The sequence below is a fragment of the Schistocerca americana genome, chromosome 5, assembly GCF_021461395.2.
Source record: "Schistocerca americana isolate TAMUIC-IGC-003095 chromosome 5, iqSchAmer2.1, whole genome shotgun sequence".
NCBI classification, from domain to species: Eukaryota; Metazoa; Arthropoda; class Insecta; order Orthoptera; family Acrididae; genus Schistocerca; species Schistocerca americana.
The window spans coordinates 170950235-170976239 of NC_060123.1; the positions used below are offsets into that span (position 1 = coordinate 170950235).

Below are 26005 nucleotides of genomic sequence, written 5' to 3' on the forward strand. Positions count from 1 at the left end.
TCTGCGCTTGGGAATAATTATGGACCACCACCTAGATTAGACTGAACACACAATTGCAGTCTGTAAGAAGGTGTCAGTGTCACTTCACTCACTACATAAATATAAAGAAGTGATTCCTTTTGCTCCTAAAAAGAAGCTTGTAGAGTCACTTATACTCCCTATACTTCACTATGGTGATGTTATTTTCCAAGGACTTTCATACAAAAGCTCATACAGGTTGGAACTGATGATGATTGCTTGTGCACGGTACATTTGTGCATTCACTTTTTATCCCATATCATTCCTGCCTACAATAAATTATTGTGGCTACATGCCAATAAGTGTAGAGACTATCATATCCTATGCTTGCTCTATCATCTTCTCTTATTTATTGTCGAATTGTACACTACTTTGCCGGCCGCGGTGGTCGTGCGGTTCTAGGCGCTGCAGTCCGGAACCACGGGACTGCTACGGTCGCAGGTTCGAATCCTGCCTCGGGCATGGATGTGTGTGATGTCCTTAGGTTAGTTAGGTTTAAGTAGTTCTAAGTTCTAGGGGACTGATGACCTAAGATGTTGAGTCCCATAGTGCTCAGAGCCATTTGAACCATTTTACACTACTTTCTGAAGAGCACAGCAGAAACATCCCCCCCCCCCCCCCCTTCCCCCACAACACAGTAAAATTGGCTCTGTATCAGCACATAACACTGCCATATTCTCTAAATCATTCTCCATATCAGGAACCCAACTTGGGAACGATCTTCCAAAAAATATCAGAGAAACCAAATCCCTTACAAACTTCAAAAGACAGATAATGGCCTACATCTAATCACAATATCTATCTATCCCATACTCAAATTTGCAGTTAAGTCTCACAAATTCCTTCTACCACACAACTCTCCCCCTCCCCCTCCCCCCCTTCAGCTTCCTGCCCCATCACCCCTCGACTTGTCAGCAGAGAGCAGAGTTCTGTGTTTGTATGTTGTTTCCTATCTTCTACTGTCTTCTCCTTCATCTATGTTCTTTGACTCCTGATAACTCTAATCATAGACTCAAATGTACTAAAATAATTTATGTAATTCCTTATGCCATTCACTATCATTATTATTATTATTATTATTATTATTATTATTATTATTATTATGAGTGTCAATTATTGCTATAATCATTGCTAATATTATTAAGACTATTATCATAGTTAATATTATGACTATTATTACTGTGAACTATTTGTGAAATCTTTAATATGAGTTTTTCCTGGTCAGTTGTAAGATAGGTCCTTAAGGCCCTAATGGGGTCAGGCTAAATAACCAATAAATAAATAAATAAATTAACATATTAAAAAAGAAGCTGTGACTTACCAAATGAGAAAGCGCTGGTAGATAGACACAATAAAAAACACACAAATATCAAGCTTTTGCAACCCATGGTTGCATCATCAGGAAAGAGGGAAGGAGAGGGAAAAACAAAAGGATGTGGGTCTTAAGGGAGAGGGTAAGGAGTCATTCCAATCCCAGGAGCGGAAAGACTTGCCTTAGAGGGAAAAAGGGACAGGCATTTTTCCCCCTAAGGTAAGTCTTTCCGCTCCCAGGATTGGAATGACTCCTTACCCTCTCCCTTAAAACCCACATCCTTTTATCTTTCCCTCTCCTTCCCTCTTTCCTGATGAAGCAACCGTGGGTTGCGAAAGCTTGATATTTGTGTGTGTGTTTTTTATTGTATGTATCTACCAGTGCTTTCTTGTTTGGTATGTCACAGCGTCTTTTTTTAATATATTTTTTCCACGTGGAATGTTTCTTTCTATTATATAAATAAATAAACAGATACTCATTTGAGAAAAATTGCAGGGCATCTGGTGTATGTGCACCTTCATTCTCCTTGTCTATTGAGTCAACCAACAGCTGCACTGAATCATGCAAAGAATGTTTTGTTCATTCTGGTTAGTCAGCTGGGACCTGTCAGCTCTGTCGGCACTGCCATCTGCTTCCATTGTGTACTATCCTATTAGATAACATGTGAATATTCTTCCTGCTGTTTTCAAGCTGACTTTACCGGCATATAGTGAAGGGGTAATTTGCTTGTTTTGTATGTGCACCTTAACACTGCGTGTGAACAGTTCACTTCTGTTTCATCTCTCAGTGGCTTTTATGTTCTGCTTTCATACATTTTAACATATAACAGAAAAAATCTCTTCCAATTTGAATTGTGTGTCTGCAGAAACCATTCTATTTAAGATTTTTTCCTTTTTCTTTCAAGTGGCCATTGTTTGCATTTGTCATTAAAAATACAACTGGGTTTTTATTTGCTCTTCTGTTTTATTTTTAATTGTCAGATGTGGTTCACTGAAATATTTATGACCTTAGATGTGTAAATTAATTTTCAAATTTGAACCTCCCTGCCAATTTCGCCTAAAATGTTTTGGTAACTATAGACCTGTTATGAACCGTGCTAGTTAATAACTATCCTATATACATGCATGATACATTTTATGATTTGGAAGATATTAATGTTGTTTGGATGGTTCTTGGATGTCCAGCCGGATACGATAGCCAAATGCCCACGATATTTTGGTGAATAACTATTTCGCCATCATCAGGTGGTGCTGATGCAATGGTTTGTCCACTCACTGCTACTAGTATTTACCCCTCATTGGTCCAGGTGTTATTCCATGGGACGATGGCACACAGTGTTTCCAGTGGTGGGCGAAGAGGAAGTCATGCTAGGTGGTGGGGGTGGGCTGCAATATCTCTTTGGTGGCTATGGCAGAATGACCTCATGTCCACTTGCACTGTTGCTCCTTGATAGAACTTAGTTTTGGTTTTCAGGCATTACTGATTTGACAACCAGTGTCTCTGTTGACAAGGTTGTCTGTTGCGTGAATTTCTATGGTATGTTTGAAGATGCAGTCCCAGTATTTATTTGTGGAGGCGAACACTTTTGTCTTGTCATAATTCGCTGTGTATCCAGTAATTATGCAATGTTCTGCTAGGGCAGAGTGGTTTTGTTGGCCTAAGTGGGTGTAGCGTTGGTATTCTTTGCATCAATCTTCCACTGTATGAACTGTTTGACCAATATAGGCTATGCCACAGGTGCACGGAATTTTCTGTTTGCTCATTTTCTTGATGCTGACATCATCTTTCACCATTCCTAGTAAGTTGTGCATCTTAGCCGGTGGTCGGAAGACTGTGTCGATCCTGTGTTGCCTCAATAGTCTCCCTATTTTGGATGACACATTGCCTGCAAAAGGTAGAAACACCAGGCCTTTTTTCTCTTCTTCCATTTGTTCTTCATTTTGGTCCCTACTGCACTCGTGTGATCGGAAGGCCATTTGGATTTGGTGGTTGTCGTATCCATTCTTGCGATACACAGTCTCCAGGTGTTTGAGTTCTGTTGATAACTTCTGTTTGTCAGAGATTGTATATGCTCTGTGTACCAAGTGTTAAGCATTTCATTTAGCTGAGCCAGATGGTGGCAGCTGGAAGCATATAGGTACAGGTCAGTGTGTGTAGCTTTGCAGTATGCACTGTGACCTAGCGAGCCATCTGACCTGCACTGCACCAGGACATCAAGAAAGAGTAGTGGTCCACCTTTCTCGATTTCCATATTGAACTGTATGTTGTCATGTATGGAATTAAGTTATTGCAGAAATATTTGTAGTTGATCCTTACCATGTGACCATATCAGAAGGAACATACAGTTTTCAGTTTGGCAGTCTCCAGGACTTTTACTTTGAAACTCTCCATGAATAGGTAGGCTACCGCTGGAGAGAGAGAGAGAGAGAGAGAGAGAGAGAGAGAGAGAGAGAGAGGGGAGGGGGGGGGGGGGGCACAGCCACAGCCCCAGCCATAGCCACTCCATCACTTGTTCGTAGTATAGCCCATTGAAGACAAAGTAGGTTGATGTTAACAAATGCCTGAAAAGTTGTCAGCTCTGCTCCGATTTTCTCACCGATTAAGTTGATAGAATCTTTCAGGGAGACTCGCCAGATGCTGGCCTGGGGATACGTCGGTGCCCCTATGTTGCTATATATCAGTTGCGTCCCATCTTTGTGCATCTTTGGAAGGCCGTATATCCTCAGTGCTACCGCAGAGTGTTGGTGAAGTCTGTTGATGTCCTTATCCTCAAGCATGCCATTTTTCAGCAAGTTCGAGGTGCTTAGTTGTTTCTTCTTAGTCAGGTCTGTTTTAATTTTCTAATATGCTGGGTCATCTAGTAATTGCAGTATCTTCTGTTCATAGCCACATCTCTCAAGAATGAAAGTAGCATTCTCCTTGTCATCTGGGGAGAATAAGTCTCTCTGCATTTTGTCTGAGGTTGCACAGTGGTGTTCTCTCTGCTCTGGAGATAGTGCTTCTGGCCGGTGTAGCTCTCGAAATAATCCAGCCCATTTCCCTCCCGGTTTCTCCAGCCTTGTTGTTGCTAGCCCTCAGATTGCGTGTTCGGCTGAAGGTGTTGTTTCAGTGATTGGGAGAATTGGAGGTGTTGGTGCAAATATATGTAGACGACACATTTGTAATTTGGCCACATAGAAAGGATCAGTTACAAATATTTTTACATCATCTAAATTCCATCCATAATAATATACAGTTGGATATGGAAATTGAGAAAGATGGAAAACTACCCTTTCTTGATGTCCTGGATCAGTGCAGGTCAGATGGCTTGCTAGGTCACAGTGTGTACTGCAAGGCTACACACACTCACCTGCACCTACATGCTTCCTGCTGCCACCATCCAGCTCAGCTAAACAGAGTGCTTAACACCTTAATACACAGAGCACATACGATCTCAGACAAACAGAACCTATCAACAGAACTCAAACACCTGGCGACTGTGTTCTGCAAGAAGGATACGGCAACTGCCAAATCCAAATGGCATCCTGACAAAAGCGCAGTCGGGACCAAGATGAAGAACAAATGGAAGAAGAGAAAAAAGGCCTGGCGTTTCTACCTTTTGCAGGCAATGTGTCATCAAAAATAGGAAGACCATTCAGGCAACACAAGATCGACACACTGTCCCAACCACCGGCTAAGACTCAGGCCTTACTAGGAACGGTGAAAGACGATTTTGGCTTAAGAATGCGTCTGTGTACCAAATTCCATGCAACTGTGGCAAATCCTATATTGGCCAAACAGTTTGTACGGTGGAAGATTGATGCAAAGAACATCAATGTTACACCTGCTTAGGCCAGCCAAGCTGATCTGCTCTTGCGGAACATTGCATGAACACAACGTATTACGACTAGACAAAAGTACTGGCCTCCACAAATAACTACTGGGACTGTATCTTCAAAGAGGCCACAGAAATTTGCGTAACAGACAACCTCATCAACAGGGACACTGGTTACCAACTCAGTAAGGCCTGGAAACCAATACTAAGCTTTATAAAAGAGCAATGGTGCAAGTGGAAACTCCGCACGCCATTGGCGCATGGAATTGCAGCTTGACCCGCAAGGGATAAATACTAGCGGCAGAGGGTGGACAGACCATTGCCCCAACACTACGTGATGATGGCGAACGGGTATTCGCCAAAATATTGTAGGCATTCGACGATCGTATCTGGCTGGACACCTGAGACACCTTCAAACAGCATATAGAATGGGAAAGCCTTACATCACATATATATTTATGTTATTGTGTAATATGTTACTCTAGTTATAAGCTACAAATTTATGGGGTGATGCATAAGCCTATTTATTGTGTGATGACTACCAAAGGCAGTAATGATAATAGCCAACTGTAATTCCTGATTAATAATATTGGTTGCAGTGAACAGATCAGCTGTACAATTTTGATATGGTGAGGTAAAGCAATCTCTTGTGTTCCTTGTAATAGATGCTGTTGACAAGTCATATTAATGACCTAAAAATATAATTTTGTTTTACAGAACAGCAATACATTTGTCGGAACCTTTATAATTGTGGTTCTTACTGTTGAGGTTGTAAACAAGTGCACCTCTGTATCTGGTTGTTTGTTAACCCTCGAGTGGGTGCACCTTTGTATAAAGAGCACCAACTACAAATAACATTGTCTTGTACCATTCCATTGTTGCGTTACAACAGTGAGCCTGTTCCTATTCCTTCATTTTTTATAAACCAGTGCTAAATTGTGCAGTGTAACATAATAAACTGCGTGCTAGGTGAGAAAAAAATGTACGACCCGGGCAAGAAAAATGGCCGAGATTCGGAGCTAGGAGCACAATCGCACAATGAGGCAGTTGTGTACAAGATAACTTGCAATCTGATAGGCAGTTGGCTGTGATCTGATGCAACTGCGCTGTTTAATGCTGTGAGTGTGTCGTTACTACAGGGTAAGACTTGTATTCAGCAGCAGAGTGAACCAATATAAGTTTATTTTATTATTTTGTACTTAAACAGTGATTTAGCTCATATAATGAAAGTTTATTTTATTGTTGTTTAATTAAACTAAAATTAAACTTGCTCATTCATGTTTGGTAACATGAAGACAGCTATTCTTTAATTGTATACAAAGTGCTCCGCACGCCCACTCGTGGTACAAAAATTGGTGCACCCCCTTGAGGTTTAGTGATTATTAAAATTTTGTCATATTTATCTGCAAGTGTAACAATGCTTGTATTGTCTAACAAAGTGCTATTGACTCATTTTTAGTTAGTTTTGTAATCAGTTAAATGTTATGGTAATTAGTTGATTAGTTGTACCAATTAGTATCATGTTGTAGATCACAGGAAGGCATTTTAGTGTTAACTTGGCTGCAGCTCTGTGTGGCCCTTTAAAATGTCTGATGTGTGAAATGATGTGCGCATAAATTATTTTTGGTTTACATACTTTTATTTTGTTTGTTTACTGTAGTAGTAACACAGCCTAATTTTTACAGTATAAGGAGAGAGAAGTAGTGAGACTGTGTCTGAAACACTTCCGCCAACATAATTATAATGAAGCATTTGAAGCTCTTCAGAGGCACACTGAGATACAATTGGAAGACCCATTGCTTAGCAAGTTACATGAAATTCTAGTTAATAAGGGAGACTACGAGGGTACTGAAGACTTCATGGAACACTCAGTATCTCGTAAGTTTTAAATTTAGCCTGCCACAATTTTATTTCCTTGAAGCAGTTAAGGAAAAAATCAAAATGGAAGATATTTGCAGTGCTACATTTGTGTAACCTTTTTAATTGATTTGAAAGAATTCCATAAATTTCTGTTACTTAAAACTGCAGAATTATAGGCAGAGATGCGCCAGAAATGTTCCAATTATTTTTGGTTGTATCTGTCCTTCACTACTGTGAATGTTCTATATTCCCAACTCATCTCAAAATATTCTCCTTCATTTTACTCTCACCTTTTTTCCCCTGTAGGGTTTCATTTTGATGTCAGATGTCCTACCTATCAGTTTATCAATAAGTGTATCCTCTAGCTATTTTGTGTGTTGATGCTGTATATCGAATTCTGTCTCATTTTGTGTAATACCATTTTTTTATAACTTTGAGTTTCTTTTGCTGCTGCCTGTTAAAGCTTAGCTCTACAATTACATAGGAGGGTAGGATTGATACATGAATTAGTTTCTTTCACATTCTTTCCTTTTCTCTTCCTTTTTCTTACATACACATAGGTAATCTTTTATACAAAATCCCAAGCTTGTTGCATATTTAGATGTCTTTCATTTTATACATAAATTTCAGTTTAAAACAATTACTGAGTGGTTAGTTTTTTCAAAAGTACATAAGCGAAGTGTTGGTACTTTCATGTGAAAGAGATATGGTATATTTGATTGACTGCTACTTTTCTTTCATTTGACATTAAAGATTATGCTATAGTCAGCCACAATAATCACAAGGACTTTGTGTTAACAAAAAGTAGTATTGGTGGAATGAATGTTTACACAACTGTTCATTTCATTGCACACAAAATGTTTCCACATAGTTATCTTAAAGGTATTAATGAGAATCGTGATGTTGTCATGACATAGTACTTGATTCATAAAATTCTGGAAATGTGGCTGTAACCAAATTTTGTCTGCTCCTAATATTTTGACTGTAAATCATTCAGCCGTCTTTGAAGTGATGGTAAAACACTCCCTTCCACCTTATATCTGCCGGTAGGATGAACGAGTTGTGTATGAGTATACAGCGGATAACAGTGGAAGAAATACCACATGGCCAGTGGAGATACATGCTGCTAAGACCACTCTGTAAAGGATGGTGATTCACAAATTATGATCTAGTAGGGATAAGTATTGTTGTTTATGAGAGTTAACTACTGCCTGTGCTGGATTCCACATGTTGTCAAGGTTTAAAAACATCATCTTGATTAACTAAATCATTTATGAAATGTATTTCAGTAGCTTCCCTGGAAACTGAATTTGAGAAGTATGAAACATGTTAAAATCGGGACATTCTATAGTCTACAGCGTACATTGCCTGTCTACAGCGCTCAGCCATGGCAGATGTATCAGGCTGTAGCAGGAGGATAGTCTATAGCGTCAGTGTTCTGTGCAATGCTCAACGGTAGGTAAAATATTTAATACATGAGAAACCATACTGACAGGCAAATTAACACACCACTGTCTCCTATTGAGTCAACTCATCACACAACTAGCGAGTCTGGCAGTCTTTGATGCTGACAGAAAAATGACCTTGACTTTATGTTTAGATATCATACATCTTATTTTAGAAGAGGCAGTCTTTATGAATGGTTGGAAGGCCCTGAACTTGAATCGTTATCAGTTTCCTTAGGCGAGACATGCATGTTTGCTTTAAAATGCAGAGCCTTGCAAAGATTCCATGATGGATGGCTATTATCTTCAAAAACTTCTTAGATATTTGTGTTATTCCTGTAGTAGGTCTTTACCAACAGTCATATGTGCTCTGTGGACAAGTGTATTCAGGGCACCATTGGTCCGTGCAGGAAGGTGGCAGTTGTTTGCTTGCTGGTGCAGGTCTGTGTCTTGGGTTGTGAAAGACAAAATGTCCCAGGGTGCATTTGGTTTTACAATAAACCGAGGGATCTGTACTTTTCCATCTCCATGGTAATTTGAGTCTTCCCATGAATGGAATTCAGATGATCAAAAAATTTATGCAATTTCTCTTCGCTACTGGGCCACACCCCCCCCATGAATCGTGGACCTTGCCGTTGGTGGGGAGGCTTGTGTGCCTCAGCGATACAGATGGCCGTACCGTAGGTGCAACCACAACGGAGGGGTATCTGTTGAGAGGCCAGACAAACATGTGGTTCCTGAAGAGGGGCAGCAGCCTTTTCAGTAGTTGCAGGGGCAACAGTCTGGATGATTGACTGATCTGGCCTTGTAACATTAACCAAAACGGCCTTGCTGTGCTGGTACTGTGAACGGCTGAAAGCAAGGGGAAACTACAGCCGTATTCCCGAGGACATGCAGCTTCACTGTATGATTAAATGATGATGGCGTCCTCTTGGGTAAAATATTCCGGAAGTAAAATAGTCCCCCATTCGGATCTCCGGGCGGGGACTACTCAAGAGGACGTCGTTATCAGGAGAAAGAAAACTGGCGTTCTACGGATCGGAGCGTGGAATGTCAGATCCCTTAATCGGGCAGGTAGGTTAGAAAATTTAAAAAGGGAAATGGATAGGTTAAAGTTAGATATAGTGGGAATTAGTGAAGTTAGGTGGCAGGAGGAACAAGACTTTTGGTCAGGTGATTACAGGGTTATAAATACAAAATCAAATAGGGGTAATGCAGGAGTAGGTTTAATAATGAATAAAAAAATAGGAGTGCGGGTTAGCTACTACAAACAGCATAGTGAACGCATTATTGTGGCCAAGATAGACACAAAGCCCATGCCTACTACAGTAGTACAAGTTTATATGCCAAATAGCTCTGCAGATGATGAAGAAATTGATGAAATGTATGACGAGATAAAAGAAATTACTCAGGTAGTGAAGGGAGACGAAAATTTAATAGTCATGGGTGACTGGAATTCGTCAGTAGGAAAAGGGAGAGAAGGAAACATAGTAGGTGAATATGGATTGGGGGGAAGAAATGAAAGAGGAAGCCGCCTTGTAGAATTTTGCACAGAGCATAACTTAATCATAGCTAACACTTGGTTCAAGAATCATGTAAGAAGGTTGTATACATGGAAGAACCCTGGAGATAGTAAAAGGTATCAGATAGATTATATAATGGTAAGACAGAGATTTAGGAACCAGGTTTTAAACTGTAAGACATTTCCAGGGGCAGATGTGGATTCTGACCACAATATATTGGTTATGAACTGCAGATTGAAACTGAAGAAACTGCAAAAAGGTGGGAATTTAAGGAGATGGGACCTGGATAAACTGAAAGAACCAGAGGTTGTAGAGAGTTTCAGGGAGAGCATAAGGGAACAATTGACAGGAATGGGGGAAAGAAACACAGTAGAAGATGAATGGGTAGGTCTGAGGGATGAAGTAGTGAAGGCAGCAGAGGATCAAGTAGGTAAAAAGACGAGGGCTAATAGAAATCCTTGGGTAACAGAAGAAATATTGAATTTAATTGATGAAAGGCGAAAATATAAAAATGCAGTAAATGAAGCAGGCAAAAAGGAATACAAACGTCTCAAAAATGAGATTGACAGGAAGTGCAAAATGGCTAAGCAGGGATGGCTAGAGGACAAATGTAAGGATGTAGAGGCTTATCTCACTAGGGGTGAGATACATACTGCCTACAGGAAAATTAGAGAGACCTTTAGAGAAAAGAGAACCACTTGTATGAATATCAAGAGCTCAGATGGAAACCCAATTCTAAGCAAAGAAGGGAAAGCAGAAAGGTGTAAGGAGTACATAAAGGGTCTATACAAGGGTGATGTACTTGAGGACAATATTATGGAAATGGAACAGGATGTAGATGAAGATGAAATGGGAGATACGATACTGCGTGAAGAGTTTGACAGAGCACTGAAAGACCTGAGTCGAAACAAGGCCCCGGGAGTAGACAACATTCCATTAGAACTACTGATGGCCTTGGGAGAGCCAGTCCTGACAAAACTCTACCATCTGGTGAGCAAGATGTATGAGACAGGGGAAATACCCACAGACTTCAAGAAGAATATAATAATTCCAATTCCAAAGAAAGCAGGTGTTGACAGATGTGAAAATTACCGAACTATCAGTTTAATAAGTCACAGCTGCAAAATACTAACGCGAATTCTTTACAGACGAATGGAAAAACTAGTAGAAGCGGACCTCGGGGAAGGTCAGTTTGGATTCCGTAGAAATGTTGGAACAAGTGAGGCAATACTAACCTTACGACTTATCTTAGAAGAAAGATTAAGAAAAGGCAAACCTACGTTTCTAGCATTTGTAGACTTAGAGAAAGCTTTTGACAACGTTAACTGGAATACTCTCTTTCAAATTCTGAAGGTGGCAGGGGTAAAATACAGGGAGCGAAAGGCTATTTACAATTTGTACAGAAACCAGATGGCAGTTATAAGAGTCGAGGGGCATGAAAGGGAAGCAGTGGTTGGGAAAGGAGTGAGACAGGGTTGTAGCCTCTCCCCGATGTTATTCAATCTGTATATTGAGCAAGCAGTAAAGGAAACAAAAGAAAAATTCGGAGTAGGTATTAAAATTCGTGGAGAAGAAGTAAAAACTTTGAGGTTTGCCGATGACATTGTAATTCTGTCAGAGACAGCAAAGGACTTGGAAGAGCAGTTGAACGGAATGGACAGTGTCTTGAAAGGAGGATATAAGATGAACATCAACAAAAGCAAAACGAGGATAATGGAATGTAGTCAAATTAAATCGGGTGATGCTGAGGGGATTAGATTAGGTAATGAGACACTTAAAGTAGTAAAGGAGTTTTGCTATTTAGGGAGTACAATAACGGATGATGGTCGATGTAGAGAGGATATAAAATGTAGACTGGCAATGGCAAGGAAATCGTTTCTGAAGAAGAGAAATTTGCTAACATCGAGTATAGATTTAATTGTCAGGAAGTCGTTTCTGAAAGTATTTGTATGGAGTGTAGCCATGTATGGAAGTGAAACATGGACGATAACCAGTTTGGACAAGAAGAGAATAGAAGCTTTCGAAATGTGGTGCTACAGAAGAATGCTGAAGATAAGGTGGGTAGATCACGTAACTAATGAGGAGGTATTGAATAGGATTGAGGAGAAGAGAAGTTTGTGGCACAACTTGACTAGAAGAAGGGATCGGTTGGTAGGACATGTTTTGAGGCATCAAGGGATCACAAATTTAGCATTGGAGGGCAGCGTGGAGGGTAAAAATCGTAGAGGGTGACCAAGAGATCAATACACTAAGCAGATTCAGAAGGATGTAGGTTGCAGTAGGTACTGGGAGATGAAGAAGCTTGCACAGGATAGAGTAGCATGGAGAGCTGCATCAAACCAGTATCAGGACTGAAGACCACAACAACAACTGGGCCACACCACCAAAGTGTCATCTACGTACCTCCAAAAGGTTACAGAGTTGAAACTTGAAGAATACAATGTATTTTCCTCAAAATCTTTCATAAAAGATTGGCCACCAAGGGAGAAAGAGGCTTGTCGTGTCAAACTCGTCAATTTGTTTGTAAAATTTTGTCATTAAATAAAAAAGAATTCGAGGAGAGCCCGTGTTAAGAACAAGGTTATTATCTGCTTGTTAATCTTTTGCAAGGAAGAACAAGGTCTCTACATGTGGAACTTTAGTGAATAATAACAGCATGCTACTACTATAGTTACTTTCTACCTCTATAAAACTCAGTAAAACCATTAACCAGTTACCCAACTACTACTGCTGCTGTTAGTACTACAGAATCTTCCATTTTTGTTCATTTATTGGGGTGCATTTACATTGTAGATGATTGTTTCCACTACTGAGTCCACCCTCATACTGCACCAGTCAGCAGGCACTATTGGCAGGGTTCCTTAGGTATAGGACAACACTAACAATAGCAATTCCATGATAAGCTGGAAAGTCTTAGATTTCACACTTACATCACCATGTAAGTTCTTGAAAAACCATTGAATTCAGTGATTTCTGGACTCAGTTGTCTTCTCTCCATCTGTAGAGTACACTGTCTAGACACTAGGCTGGCAGCATGCTGATGTTTGGTTGAATGCCACATGAAGTTTCCTTGGACTTGCTAGATATTGTGGTTGCAGTATTGTCAAAAATGCTCCAGCCTGACTTCTTCCTCAGTGCTGCTTTGGGATCCAGCATCTTTAATGCCTGATGGCCAATACCTGCTGCATCTTCGTAGAGCACACAGTCTCACAGTGTGTACCCACACTGCCACAGGCACAACTATCAAACTACCTGTCTTTTAACTTTGTACAGATACATAACATATGAGCCATAATCAGTCAGTTATCAGTCCACTCGCCGGATTAAGAAATATCATTTTTAGTCTCTTCCTGATGTTAGGGAAAAATTAAAATGTTCTTCTGACTTTACCCGAAGTGTCTCATTTATTTTGCCACAGTTATAATATACGATCTCATATTAACTTTTTTGTACCGCCCACAGTTCCGATGTCCTTCGTACTTCCATTTTACTCAGAGCTCCACTTTTACTACTTACCAAGTCTAACGAAAACGTACATATTCCTGGAATTACTAACAGTACATCAATCGGGGTGGTGCAGTAGGTGCCCTTTAGTAACACTCCTCATTGAGCTCTTTTGAGTAATAAAACTGACTTCAGCTGCAGTCTACAAGCTCAAATGCTCGCACCGTATCCTATGACCAATGCTAGTATACAACGCTGGAAACAGAATACTACACCATCGAGGATTGAGTTCAGTGGTGTGCGCATATTGAGGTGGTGTAGTATTAATGATTCATTTGTTGAGGTCGTCAGTGATCAGATGATGCTCAGGAGACCTGTATGTGTACCCTTTGTTTTGACTCTGCAAGCAGTAACTGTTCTGAGTTTAGAGATGAACAATGTTTGCAACATTTACTCTAGGGTACAACCATGCGCAACAGATGAGTACATGGAGTACATGCTACCAATGAACAGATTCAACCATTTGAACAGGGTCACAGTGTGGGCCTGCGGGAAGCTAGATGGACGTATCTATAGAGTGCTGCATATGTTGGGCACAATGTATATGTGGTGTATCATTGCTTTTAACAGTGGCCTATGGAACATTCCCACACCTGTAGACCAGGCTCTGGATATCCACGAAGTACACGCATATGTCAAGATCGGGGCATTATGCAAGCAGCTGTGGCTGACTAATCATCATTCCAGGATGAAATGTGAGCAAATATTGCACTTGCAGTGTCATTCGGGATCATTGGAAACAGACTGCTTGCAGTAGAAGTAAGGTCTTGTGTACTTCTGGCTAGGCTACCATTAACACCACAACACTGCCAAGAGTCGCTACTGGTGTCTCGAAAGAGTTGATTGGAGAGTGGAATGAGAGTAGGTTGATTGGAGAGTGAAATGAGAGTAGGTTTTGTCTAGATGTGGATGATGGATGCATATGTGCATGTTATAGACCTGATGAGGTGACCAGTCCAGGAAGCTTTCGCCCACAACACACCTGCCACATCCTGAGCTTTGTGATGTGGGGGTCATTAGTTACAACTTGTGGTCCATTTGCTGTTTTTGCAGGGTCAAGTGACCAATTTCCACTATATTGAACAGGATGTTAACACCATGCTACTGCTATCTTTTCAACAGGAAGGTGATGTGCTTTTTCAGCAGGACAGTGCACACTTATATAAGGCTGTTGTGATGCAGCATGTTCTTCGTGGAGTACAACTACTGCCCTGGCCAGCAAGATCGTCACATTTCTCACCAGTTGAGCATGTATGAGATATGAAGACATGGGAATTAACTCGTTTTCCAGTGCTTGCAAGAACCACTGTTGAATTACAATAATAGGTGCAAGATGCCATTTGGCTCCCTTATTGTTTCCAAGTAGAATACTCTCCTGCATTACTGCCAGAGTGGTGTACACTATGTATGTATGCAAATGTTTAGGTACGCTTTACTGTGGCGTGTGTTTCTGTTTGTCTGAATTCATCGTATTCACTTACAAAGATGAACTACCTGTCACTTGTCTTGCCAATGCAATGACCTTGTACTTCAGGGTGTTGCAATTCTTTTTCAGGCAGCATAGATTGGTGGTATGTGCTGATTCTATCCAAGGGATGTTGAAATTGCCTACTTGCACTGGTTGTTAGTTTGTTCATCCCAATTGTATCATTCATGCCTACTTCCTCTATATGACTTGCAAAATTATGATCATCGTCCAAGAATACCCCTAGATATATCATTATTGCACTAGTTTTAATAGTCACATTGTTTAATTTTCTCTTAGGACTTTTTGCTAGGTTCCTTTCAGCAGAAGTTACTTGGTTTTGAGAAGTTCTAGTGACAATTTGAAACTGGAGCACTGCGCTACATTTGTCTTCTGAAACTGTTATTCCTCTCTTGTGCCAACATCTTTATTTCAGAGTAGCTTTTGCAACCCATGTCATCAATTATTTGCTGGATGTATTCCAATCTCTGTCTTCCTCTATAGTTTTTGCACTCTATAGCTCCCTCTGGTACCATGGAAGTCATTCTCTGTGTCTTAATAGATGTCCTATCATCCTGTTCCTTCTCTTTGTCAATGTTTTGCACATATTCATTCCCTCTCCGATTCTGTGCAGAAACTCCTCATACCTTACTGCTTCTGTCCACCTGATTTTCAACATTCATTTGTAGCACCACATATCAGTTACTTCAATCCTATTCTGTTCTGGTTTTCCCACAGTCCAAGTTTCAGTACCATACAATGCTATGCTCCAAACATAGATTATCAGAAATTTCTTCCTCAAATTAAGGCCTATGTTTGATATTAGTAGACTTCTCTTGGCCAGGAATGCCTTTTTTGCTAGTGCTTGTCTGCTTTTGATGTCTTCCTTGCTCTGTCCGCCCTTAAATTTTGCTGCCTAGCTAGTAGAATTCCTTAACTTCATCTACTTCATGCCTATTAATCCTGATGTAAAGTTTCTCGCTGTTCTCATTTCTGCTACTTCTCATTACTTCCATCTCCCTTCGATTTACTCTCAGTCTCTGTGATTGTCAGACTGTTCACTCCATTCAGCAGATAATGTAATTCTTCTTCACTTTCACTCAGGATAGCAGTGTCATCAGCGAATCATATAATTGATTTCCTTTCACCTTGAATTTTAATTCCACCATTCAACCTTTCATTTATTGCTTCATTGCTTCTTCGATGTACAGATTGAACAATAGGGGCAAATCGCAACATCCCTATCTTACATGCTTTTTAATCTGAGCATTTTGTTCTTGGATGTCCACCCTCATTAATCCCTCTTGGCTCTTTGTATATTACCCATCTCTCCCTATAGCTTACCTCTATTTTTCTTATAATTTCAAACTTCTTGCACAATTTTACATTATCGAATGCTTTTTCCTGGTCAACACATCCTGTGAACATGTCTTGATCTTTATCATGTAACTTACTTTTTTGAAAAGAGAGAAAAGAATGTTCCGTTAATTTGGAATGAAAATGATTGATTAAAGAAAATCTCTGTTACATTCATTAAAACCCATGGCTAAATTTCCTCAGGACTATATGGCCAGAAATATCATATGTATTCCAACGTGAAGACATCCATCTTACTCATAATGGATAAAAAAAATTATCTTTCTTTAATGATACGTGATAAGCAAATTTAATATAATATTCAAACAATTACTTTTCTCTGTGAGGCTTGATGCTCCGGTATAGTTGCCTAAGTACAATGGCAGTGTACACAATTAAAATAATTCATTTCAATAAAACTGTACCTGTGGCCTAAAATGAAATAGAAATTATTATGAGATGCCGCTTTAAATTTACTGGGATTAAATCTTTACAATACTTTCAGAATTAAATAGCTGCAAAGAAATTTTTATCAATTTTAACAGCAATGGCGCCACTTCAACTATGCAATTACAAATGGCCAGGGCAACATTTAATTGTTATATAATTAATTAAATAAAGGGGACAGGGAAGGTACTTTCTTGCTGCTAACAAAAACACGCAATGCATTAAATACTGACGTATATATTTAGCAGAAATTCTAAATACACTACATATAGTAGATATGATTCTTTACAGACCATAATCTAAATGCGACATCAGAACCAAACAGGTACAGAAGACTAAGAGGAGGAGAAGACAATGAAATCTTTTCTTATATACTACGATACAGAGATAATAGTAATTAAAATTCTCTGAGCACGTATAGCGGTGATTTACATTACTTTTTTTCAAGAAGCAATGCTATATCTTTCTGTGGTCTTGCTTGTATTATTAACCCCAATGTCAGAATTGCCTCTCTGGTGCCTTTATCTGTTCTAAAGCCAAACACATCATCATCTACCACATCCTCAATTTGAGCAAAAGTACTGACTCACAGATAGGCACAACAAAAATACTGTCACAAATAAAGCTTCAGCCATTAAGGCCTTTGTCAACAATAGAACAAACACACACACACACACACACACACACACACACACACACACACACAAATGCAACTCATACATGACTGCACAGTCAGGCAACTGAAACCACACTCCGAGCAGCAGCATCAGTGCATGATGGGAGTGGCGACTGGGTGGTGGTAAGGGGGTGGCTGGGTTGGGGAGAGGGAAGAATAGTATGGTGGGGGTGGTGACAGTAAAGTGCTGCAGGTTACATGGAGGGTAGAGGAGAGGTGGGGGGGGGGGGGGCGGGAAGTAGCGGGTGACCTTTTCTGACGCCCGAGGGATTCCAAACCAACCACCTCCTTCCTAATCATCCTGACCAACTATATCCTCACTCACAGTGTGTGTGTGTGTGTGTGTGTGTGTGTGTGTGTGTGTGTGTGTGTCGTCTATTGCTGACGAAGGCTTTAATGGGCGAAAGTTTTATTTGTGACAGTTGTTTTTGTTGTGCCTACCTGCAACTCAGCATGTCCGCTATATGGTGAGTAGCATCTTTGCTTTTCATAATGTTTCATTCCATCCTGGATTTTCCATTGCTTGACATCTTCAATTTTCTTTTCCATTCTTATGTATATTATTCTTGTCAGAAACTTGGGGATGCATGAGCCGTTAAGCTGATTATGCAATAATTCTCTCACTTGTCAGCTCTTGCTGTCTTCAGAATTGTGTGGATGAGATTTTTCTGAAAGGCAGATAGTATGTTGCCAGATTTATACATTCTACACACAAACACGAATAGCATTATGTTGCCTCTTCCCGCAATGATTGTAGAAATTGCGATGGAATGTTATCTATCCCTTTTGCCTTATTTGATCTTAAATCTTCCAAAGTGCTCTTAAATTCTGGTTCTAATACTAGATCCCCTATTTCTTCTAAACCAACTGCTGTTTCTTCTTCTGTCACATCAGAAAATCTTCCCCCTCATAGAGGCCTTCGAAGCACTCTTTCCACCTGTCCACTCTCACCTCTGCATTGAATAGTGAAATTCCCATTGCACTCTTAACGTTACCACCCTTGCTTTGTATTTCACTGAAGACTGTTTTGACTTTCCTATATGCTGAGTCAGTCCTTCCGACAATCATTTCTTTTTTGGTTTCTTCACATTTTTCCTGCAGCCATTTCATCTTAGCTCCCCTGCACTTCCTGTTTATTTCATTCCCCAGCGACTTGTATTTCTGTATTTCTGAATTTCCCTGAACAATTTCTGTAATTCCTTGTTTCATCAATCATCTGAAGTATTTAATCTGTTACCCATGATTTCTTTGCAGATACCTTCTTTGTATGTATGTTTTTCTTTCCAACTTCTGTGATTGCCCTTTTTCGAGATGTCCATTCCTCTTCAACTGTGCTGCCTACTGAGCTATTCCTTATAGGTGTACCTATAGTCTTAGAGAACTTCAAGCGTTTCTTGTCATTCCTTAGTACTTCTGTATCCTACATTCTTTGTGTACTGATTTTTCCTAATTTCTTAAACTTCAGCCTACTCTTCATCACTACTACATTTTGGTCTGAGTATATATCTTCTCGTGGGTACACCTTACAATCCAGTATCTGACTTCAGAATCTTTGTCTGACCATGATGCAATCCATCTGAAATCTTCCTGTATCATCCAGCCTTTTACAAGTATACCACCTCCTCGTGTGATTCCTGAACAAAGTATTCACTATTACTAGTTGAAATTTATTACAGATCTCAATTAGTCTTTCTCCACTCTCATTCCTTGTCCGAAACCCATATTCTCCTGGAACCTTCTCTTCTACTCTTTCCCCTACAACTGCATTCCAGTTCTCCATGACTATTAGTTTTCTCCTCCTCTCACATACTGAATTACTTTTTATCCTCATATAATTTCTGTCTCTTCATCCTCAGCTTGCGACATCGGAATGTACACCTGAACTGTTTTTGTTGATGTTGGTTTGCTTTCGATTATGATAAAAACAATCTATCAGTGAACTGTTCTCAGTAATGAACTCTGTCCTACCTCCCCATTCACAATGAATCCTACTCCCTGTATGCCATTTTCTGCTGCTATTGACATTACTCTATACTTATATGATCAGAAATCCTTGTCTTCTTTCCATTTCACTTCATTGATCCCTACTATATCTAGACTGAGCCTTTGCTTTCCCTTTTCAGATTTTCTAGCTTCCCTACCACATTCAAGCTTGTGACATTTCACACCCCGACTCAGAACGTTATCAATCTTTTTCTGATGGTCACCTCTCCCTTGCCAGTCCCCTCCCAGAGATCCGAATGGGGCACTATTCTGGAATCTTTTGCCAATGGAGAGATCATCATGACACTTTTTCGGTTACAGGTCACATGTTTTGTGAATACACGTTATGTGTCTTCAGTGTAGTTGTTTCCATTGCCTTCTGCATCATCATGCCGTTGATTATTGCAGATTCTTCTGCCTTTAGGGCCGGTTTCCTACCCCAAGGATAGGAGAGTGCCCAGAACCTCTGTCCGCTCCCCTGCCCTCTTTGACAAGGCGGTTGGCAGAATGAGGGGTGACCTCTTATGCCGGAAGTCTTTGGGTGCCACTGCTGACTATTAATCAAAATTTAAGTGGTGGTGGGTTTCGAACACGGGACCAAGGATGTTACACCTAGGCCACGGGTGCAGACCAATTTTCCTATGCAAATATGACCATGGAAGCTGCGCTTCCATCAAATCTGGCTGAGAAGTTGGTGGTGGTGACAATTTACTACAGTATAACCTTGCTTTTATGTTCCCAGAATTAACCTTTTTCCACTGTTTACGACATTTTTTATCACTCCTGTCTAATTTCCTATATCCACAATGTTAATTCACACCCAATTTTGCGTCAACATATTTATAATTTTCCCACAACTTACACTGTATGAAAAAATATTTGTGGGATAAAAACTGACCTAAAATGGTGCTGGCATGATGTTGGCCATCAAGTAGTATTTACAAACATTGTCTCGTTAAGTTCTTGAAACCAAGGTGCTCTACTTAGCGGATTTAAACTAAAGCTCTGTATAGAGAAAGTACGGCCAACTTGCCAGAGGCCACCATTTTGGGCCCACTGCGCAGCTGGTGATGCATTGACTTCTGCAGCATACTTAGCCGTGTATATTAAAGGAGTGCACCCAACCATCTAATGCACTGCTAAAACTGATCAGTGGCTTCAAACGGAACATGTTGGATATTTAGCAACAAAAAATCTTGACAAATTTAAGATAAATGAGTCGAAAAGCATTTGTTGCGGCAAGCATGAAACAGTTTTCTCCCTGCTATCCTTTATTAATGGTGAAAGCAGAGTTCGTGGTTTTTGTTACAGTATTGCGTTTGAACACCTGTTTTCGTAATTAGCATTAAATCGGTCCTATTCAATAATCAGCAGGACAAAAGGGAACCAATTTTAGTTCGCAAGTACAAGGAAAAATCTATCGCTAATTTGTAGCTCTATATTGACATACTTCTTGTTCCTGCTACTCGGTACTACAGAAATTCACCCAATGTCTTTTTTTATGTGAAATAAAGCATTGGGTTCAAATATATATGCGCGGTACCTTACTAAATAGAATTGATAAGCTTGCCTGTATGATTACGCATTATTTATATTTTTGTCATATCTATCCCATAAAATTTTGTCTGCAAATTGTTCCATGGTATTAGGAGAATGATTACAAAAGTACAAGAGAATACAATATTTTTAAAATGTGTTTGAATAAAACTAGGCCTATTATCAAAAGTGACTGTAGGAAATAGTAACAACTGTATTTGTATTACTACATTGTAGATTAGCGACCAGGTTGTGATAGTAATAATAGTAATAATGTTAATGGCTACTGAATGTAAGGTTGTAGGTTCGGTACTTGCCTAGTGCAACTTTTTTTTTTTTTTTCATTATATTGTGTAGAACAAAGTATACTTTATTATTGTGAGCATCCTAAATATAAGTTTAAACCATACCATACAGTCAATCAGGTCTAACTATTTACCAGTCATGATGACTTTGTGCAGTACCACTCACTATTTTTTGTTTCATCTGCTAACAGTGGCACTTTTATCTCTAACATTTCTATCTCATAATTAAATTACCATTAAACCATCCTATTAGCTCTTCTGACTCTTTTTTGCTGTTCAAGTGGATTGGAAACAAAGTAACAGAACTGTGAGGAGGAGACAAAGACAAAAGGCTAGAAATGAATAAAATTAACTGAATGGTTAAGCTGAGTTCCTGCAACCTTTCCCATTGCGACCAATATTCTCCTTCTTGTTGCATCTCTCCCTTCAGAAGGAATTCTGTACAGTTTTCCTCCTATTTCGCTTCCAAACAAGCAGCCAGAAGCACAGCAATGAGTCATTATTCTGCTTAAAATTTCGAAGGTACACAACACTTATGTATGCTTCACACACAACACTTGGGCCCACAATGGCTGCTAATGTCACATGGTGCAGTTTCAGCAAATCCTGAACTGCAGTCGGTGGCAAATCCAGGGGTAAAGGATCGCCGTACTTTCCTTTATACAGAGCTTTAGATTTAAACAGGTAAACATGTAAAAATTGGAACAATTCATACTATATCTCCTGCCGCTGCCAAACTCTACTCCGCATGGTGGCTGATAGGAGTAACTAGGTTCGTACAAATAAAAGTATCATGGTGTCACAACCATTTCACCATGTATATTCTCATGCTGAGCAAAATGTGTTTCAAGGATTTATTCTCATTGTTAAGTGCAGTATCTACGTATGTATTTTTTGTGATGTTACACAGAAAAACAATGTGAGTGATAGATTGTAGATTGTGTGTGTGTGTGTGTGTGTGTGTGTGGGGGGGGGGGGGGGGGGTGTTTCTTTCATAACTGAGGAAGCACAGCACCAGATAACCTCTAAAAGGACGACTACAGTTCAAGGGACACAGAACATCACATATGCAAACACCACACAAAATACTTATGTAAATATTTGCACTTGATATTGAGAAAAATTCTCAAAATCCATTGTGCTAAGCATGAAAAAATGTGTAACTGATGCAGTGTTTCATTATTTAAATAATGAATGACAGCTTCAGGCATTCCAGAAACATCAATAATTATGTATGAAATTGAGTCAAATGTTTCTGCTTCCCAATTATCAGTTCCCATTATATCACCAGCTTTTATTAGATAATAAATGATTATTAAATAATAACAAGTCCCTGACATTAGTATTTTGATTCCTATTATGTTCATATACATAAAGTGTGAAAATGCAAGGGCATATCCTATACATAACTTTTACAGCTTAAAATGCTATTTCCCACATTTTACATTTTCCTGTATTTTAGACCATTTTTTTGAAGTTCTTAGAAAAGTGTAAAAGTGGGGTTTCACTTTATTAATAAAGTGGACTACGGTGGATTTGGACTCTCCACAATTTAATTGTATTTATCAATTGACTGCCTAGTGTTCATGACTAAATCATGTCTCTGCATAATGTGATTGGATAGATAAAAGAAATCTACTCAATAAATGGTGGCAGGAGAATATACACACAAAAAGATTTAACTTATGCAAGAGTGTCTCCTCCTTCTGGCAGAAGAGTTGAAGGGGAAGAGAGGGGGGTGAAGGACCGGACAGGATGAGAAAGTCTCTCCTTTTCATCCAGCCCAGTAAGTCTCCCCTGACCTTGGGTTCTGGGTGACTTTTCGCAACTGTACCCTTTTCCTAAACATCTCCAGTGCTTTTCCTTTACCCTTCTTCCTTCCCGTTCAACTCTTCTGGCAGAAGAAGGAGCCACTTGAAATGGTTCACCTTCCTTTATTTCTTCATTTGTTGTCCTCGGTGTCGATGTACTGTGTTGTGATACTGACTACTTTAAGTGATGTAGCCAACAGGTGCACATTTGCAGTTCACAGTTGTTTTCTTTCACTTTTCACAACCCTCCATATACTTATTTAATATGGCCAGTGCACTATTGTTTTAATATCCCATAAGCCTCATTAATAGTTTGCAGGCAAACCTCCACAAACTGGTACAATAGTTTGCTATTGGACATCTACGAGCAGTAGAAACCTAACCACAAAGATCACAGTTCTTGGGAAGAATAGAAATGTACATATGGAGCAGACACTGTCATTGATTTAACACACGGCCTAATTGTGTAACACTTATTTCACAGTTAAGTTGAAGTACCGTTGTTGATCTAATCAGCACAGGTTTCTCATCGGAAACTCTGCCTTGGACTGACTGTCTCGTGACCAAAAAATCAGGCCCTTATATACCCCAGCAATAATAGGTGCTGAAACTTGACATTGTTTGGTATTTAATTTAAAGAAATTACAATTAAAACTTAACTCATTAAATTAACTGAATACATCAAAAAATTCTATCTTTTTAACAGTTTCTTCTACTACAAGAGTTAGGCCAGATTATTTGTTTAAATCATAAAATTAACAATAAATATGCAAACAATCCTTTGGACAGAACTGTTAATTACTTTGGAATTAATTAAGGGCCGGCTTTGCTAACATGTTTTTGAGTAGAGCCAAACAGAGCCATAAGAATACTATTAGTTCCTACTCCTAATATTTATACTTAGTACAGAACTTATGTTTGTTTATACGTCAACTGTAGAATTTAAGTTACGAAACAATTACTGATTTCATCCTACAACAAAAGATACTATCTAGGAATACCGTATTTACTCGAATCTAAGCCGCACCTGAAAAATGAGACTCAAAATCAAGGAAAAATAATTTTCCCGAATCTAAGCTGCACCTGAAATTTGAGACTTGAGATTCAAGGGGAGGGAAAAGTTTTAGACCGCACCTCCAAATCGAAACAAAGTTGGTCCATTGTAATATGAGACACAATTTAGGTCGAATGAATGACGATACAGCTACAGTAGTTTGATTCGAGTCATAATCTTAGCAGTTAAGCTTTACCAGGCAGCCATTGCTATGCGTCAGGCGCTCCGTCCGTATTTATACGGGTACCCTTCCTTTTTCACGTGCTTCGTCTGGTTTGAATCAATTGCTTACTTTGCTTTGATCTGATAAGTGTTGTTTTCTTTGTTATAAGTGTTTACGTCACTCTAAGCTGAAAATGCGTTACTGTACTGTGTCATGCATTGTTTGTCACATTCTGATAGTGCGTGTTTACTGCCTGTTGCCACTCGCGGCATGGCTTGCTTTTGTGCGCGCTACCGCCTCTTAAAAATAATTAAAAAAAAAAAGGAATCGTCTCATTAGCGAAACAATGGCAAAAGACTGCTATTTTTTGTTACTTACACCACTGCTTTATTTGATAATGATCAGCAAGAACCAAATAATAGACTGCGTATGATAGCAGATGTTCTGAACGAGAGTGTAGTGACAATTTTTCTCCGTTTGTAAATCTTTGCAGGCGTCTCTTTAGTACATTACATTCTGCACGGAAATTAGAGCCATCTTAGATTTAAAAATCTAGTCAGTTGCCGTGCTTCATTTCTGACTGTATCACTATTAGGCATAAGAATAATACGAATATACACATGACACGATACGTATGCTCTTCCGCATTTACTGCTGTCTCACTCTAGTTTCGTAGTGTATTAGGAAGATAGGATTTAAATGAGATAGCAGCAAACACGAAAGAATACATGGCAAAATGTTTGTATTCGTATTATTCTTATGGTGAAGAGAATACTGCATGTGATTCACAATTCAAGTTCCTATTAGCAACCATCTCTTCTCACAGGTAGGAAAAAATTCAGAACGTAGAGTTGCCCATATTGACAAACATCCCAAACAGTCTTGCCAGTCGGATTTTCGTAGCGTAGTACATTAAAATGCTGCTACATTCGAAGATGAACAATACGGAATTTGTATTTACTTCGTTGGATAATGTATGAAAATGCAGTGGTCAAAACTCGGGGCGGAGAAAAAAAACTCGTCTTCCACCTTTTTTTTAAAAATTTATTTACTGATGCAGAGGTTTTGGCGCCAGTATTTGTCTTTGTGCCTACAAAGCATACCTGTGTAGCGCTACATATATTCGACGGCAGAAGTTAGTTGTGGCGGCACCTTCCAACATTTTTCGGGACTTCCGCTTGCTTTGCACTCGATTCTAAGCCGTAGTCGGTTTTTTGGATTACAAAAACCAGAAAAAAAGTGTGGCTTAGATTCGAGTAAATACGATAGTCAAAATAAATTTGAAAATCAATTGCATACATAAAACTAAGCACAAAATTAGATCTGGTGTTATAGGGTATTCTTTGAAACTGAGGGTCAACCTTTCTCACTTATGAAAATGCAAATTATACTCATGTATGTTAATGGTAATTAATTCAAAAATGAAAAAAAAAATTCTAATGAGGCAGATGGCAAAACAAGAGTGGAGGTAAAAATGTCCCAGCTTTCTTTGTCACGCACTGGCTCCAAAAGCTTGCGTAAGTTGAATCTTATTGTGTGTGTATTCTCCTTCCATTGCTTGGTGAGTAGATAGTTTTTATCTATCCTATCACATTACATTTTTAAAAACTGATTATTTTTGTTGTTACAAATCATGTCTCAGTTACTTAAATTATGACTGATAATCATTAGTCATGTACTACACTCAGTTGACGTCTGGTGATGTGACTGTTCTAGTGTTGCAGTAACATAAC

General features: G+C 39.3%; 1 protein-coding gene across 2 annotated transcripts in view; it reads left to right on the top strand.

Moving 5' to 3' along the window:
- The window catches only part of LOC124615713 (muskelin), a 163660-nt gene that overhangs the window by 38304 nt on the left and 99351 nt on the right, over positions 1 to 26005 (top strand). For both annotated transcript variants that reach the window (XM_047143766.1, XM_047143767.1), the window contains exon 5: positions 6830 to 7022. In XM_047143766.1, coding sequence (XP_046999722.1) covers positions 6830 to 7022 — 193 coding nt within the window. The remainder of the gene's footprint in view (positions 1 to 6829; positions 7023 to 26005) is intronic.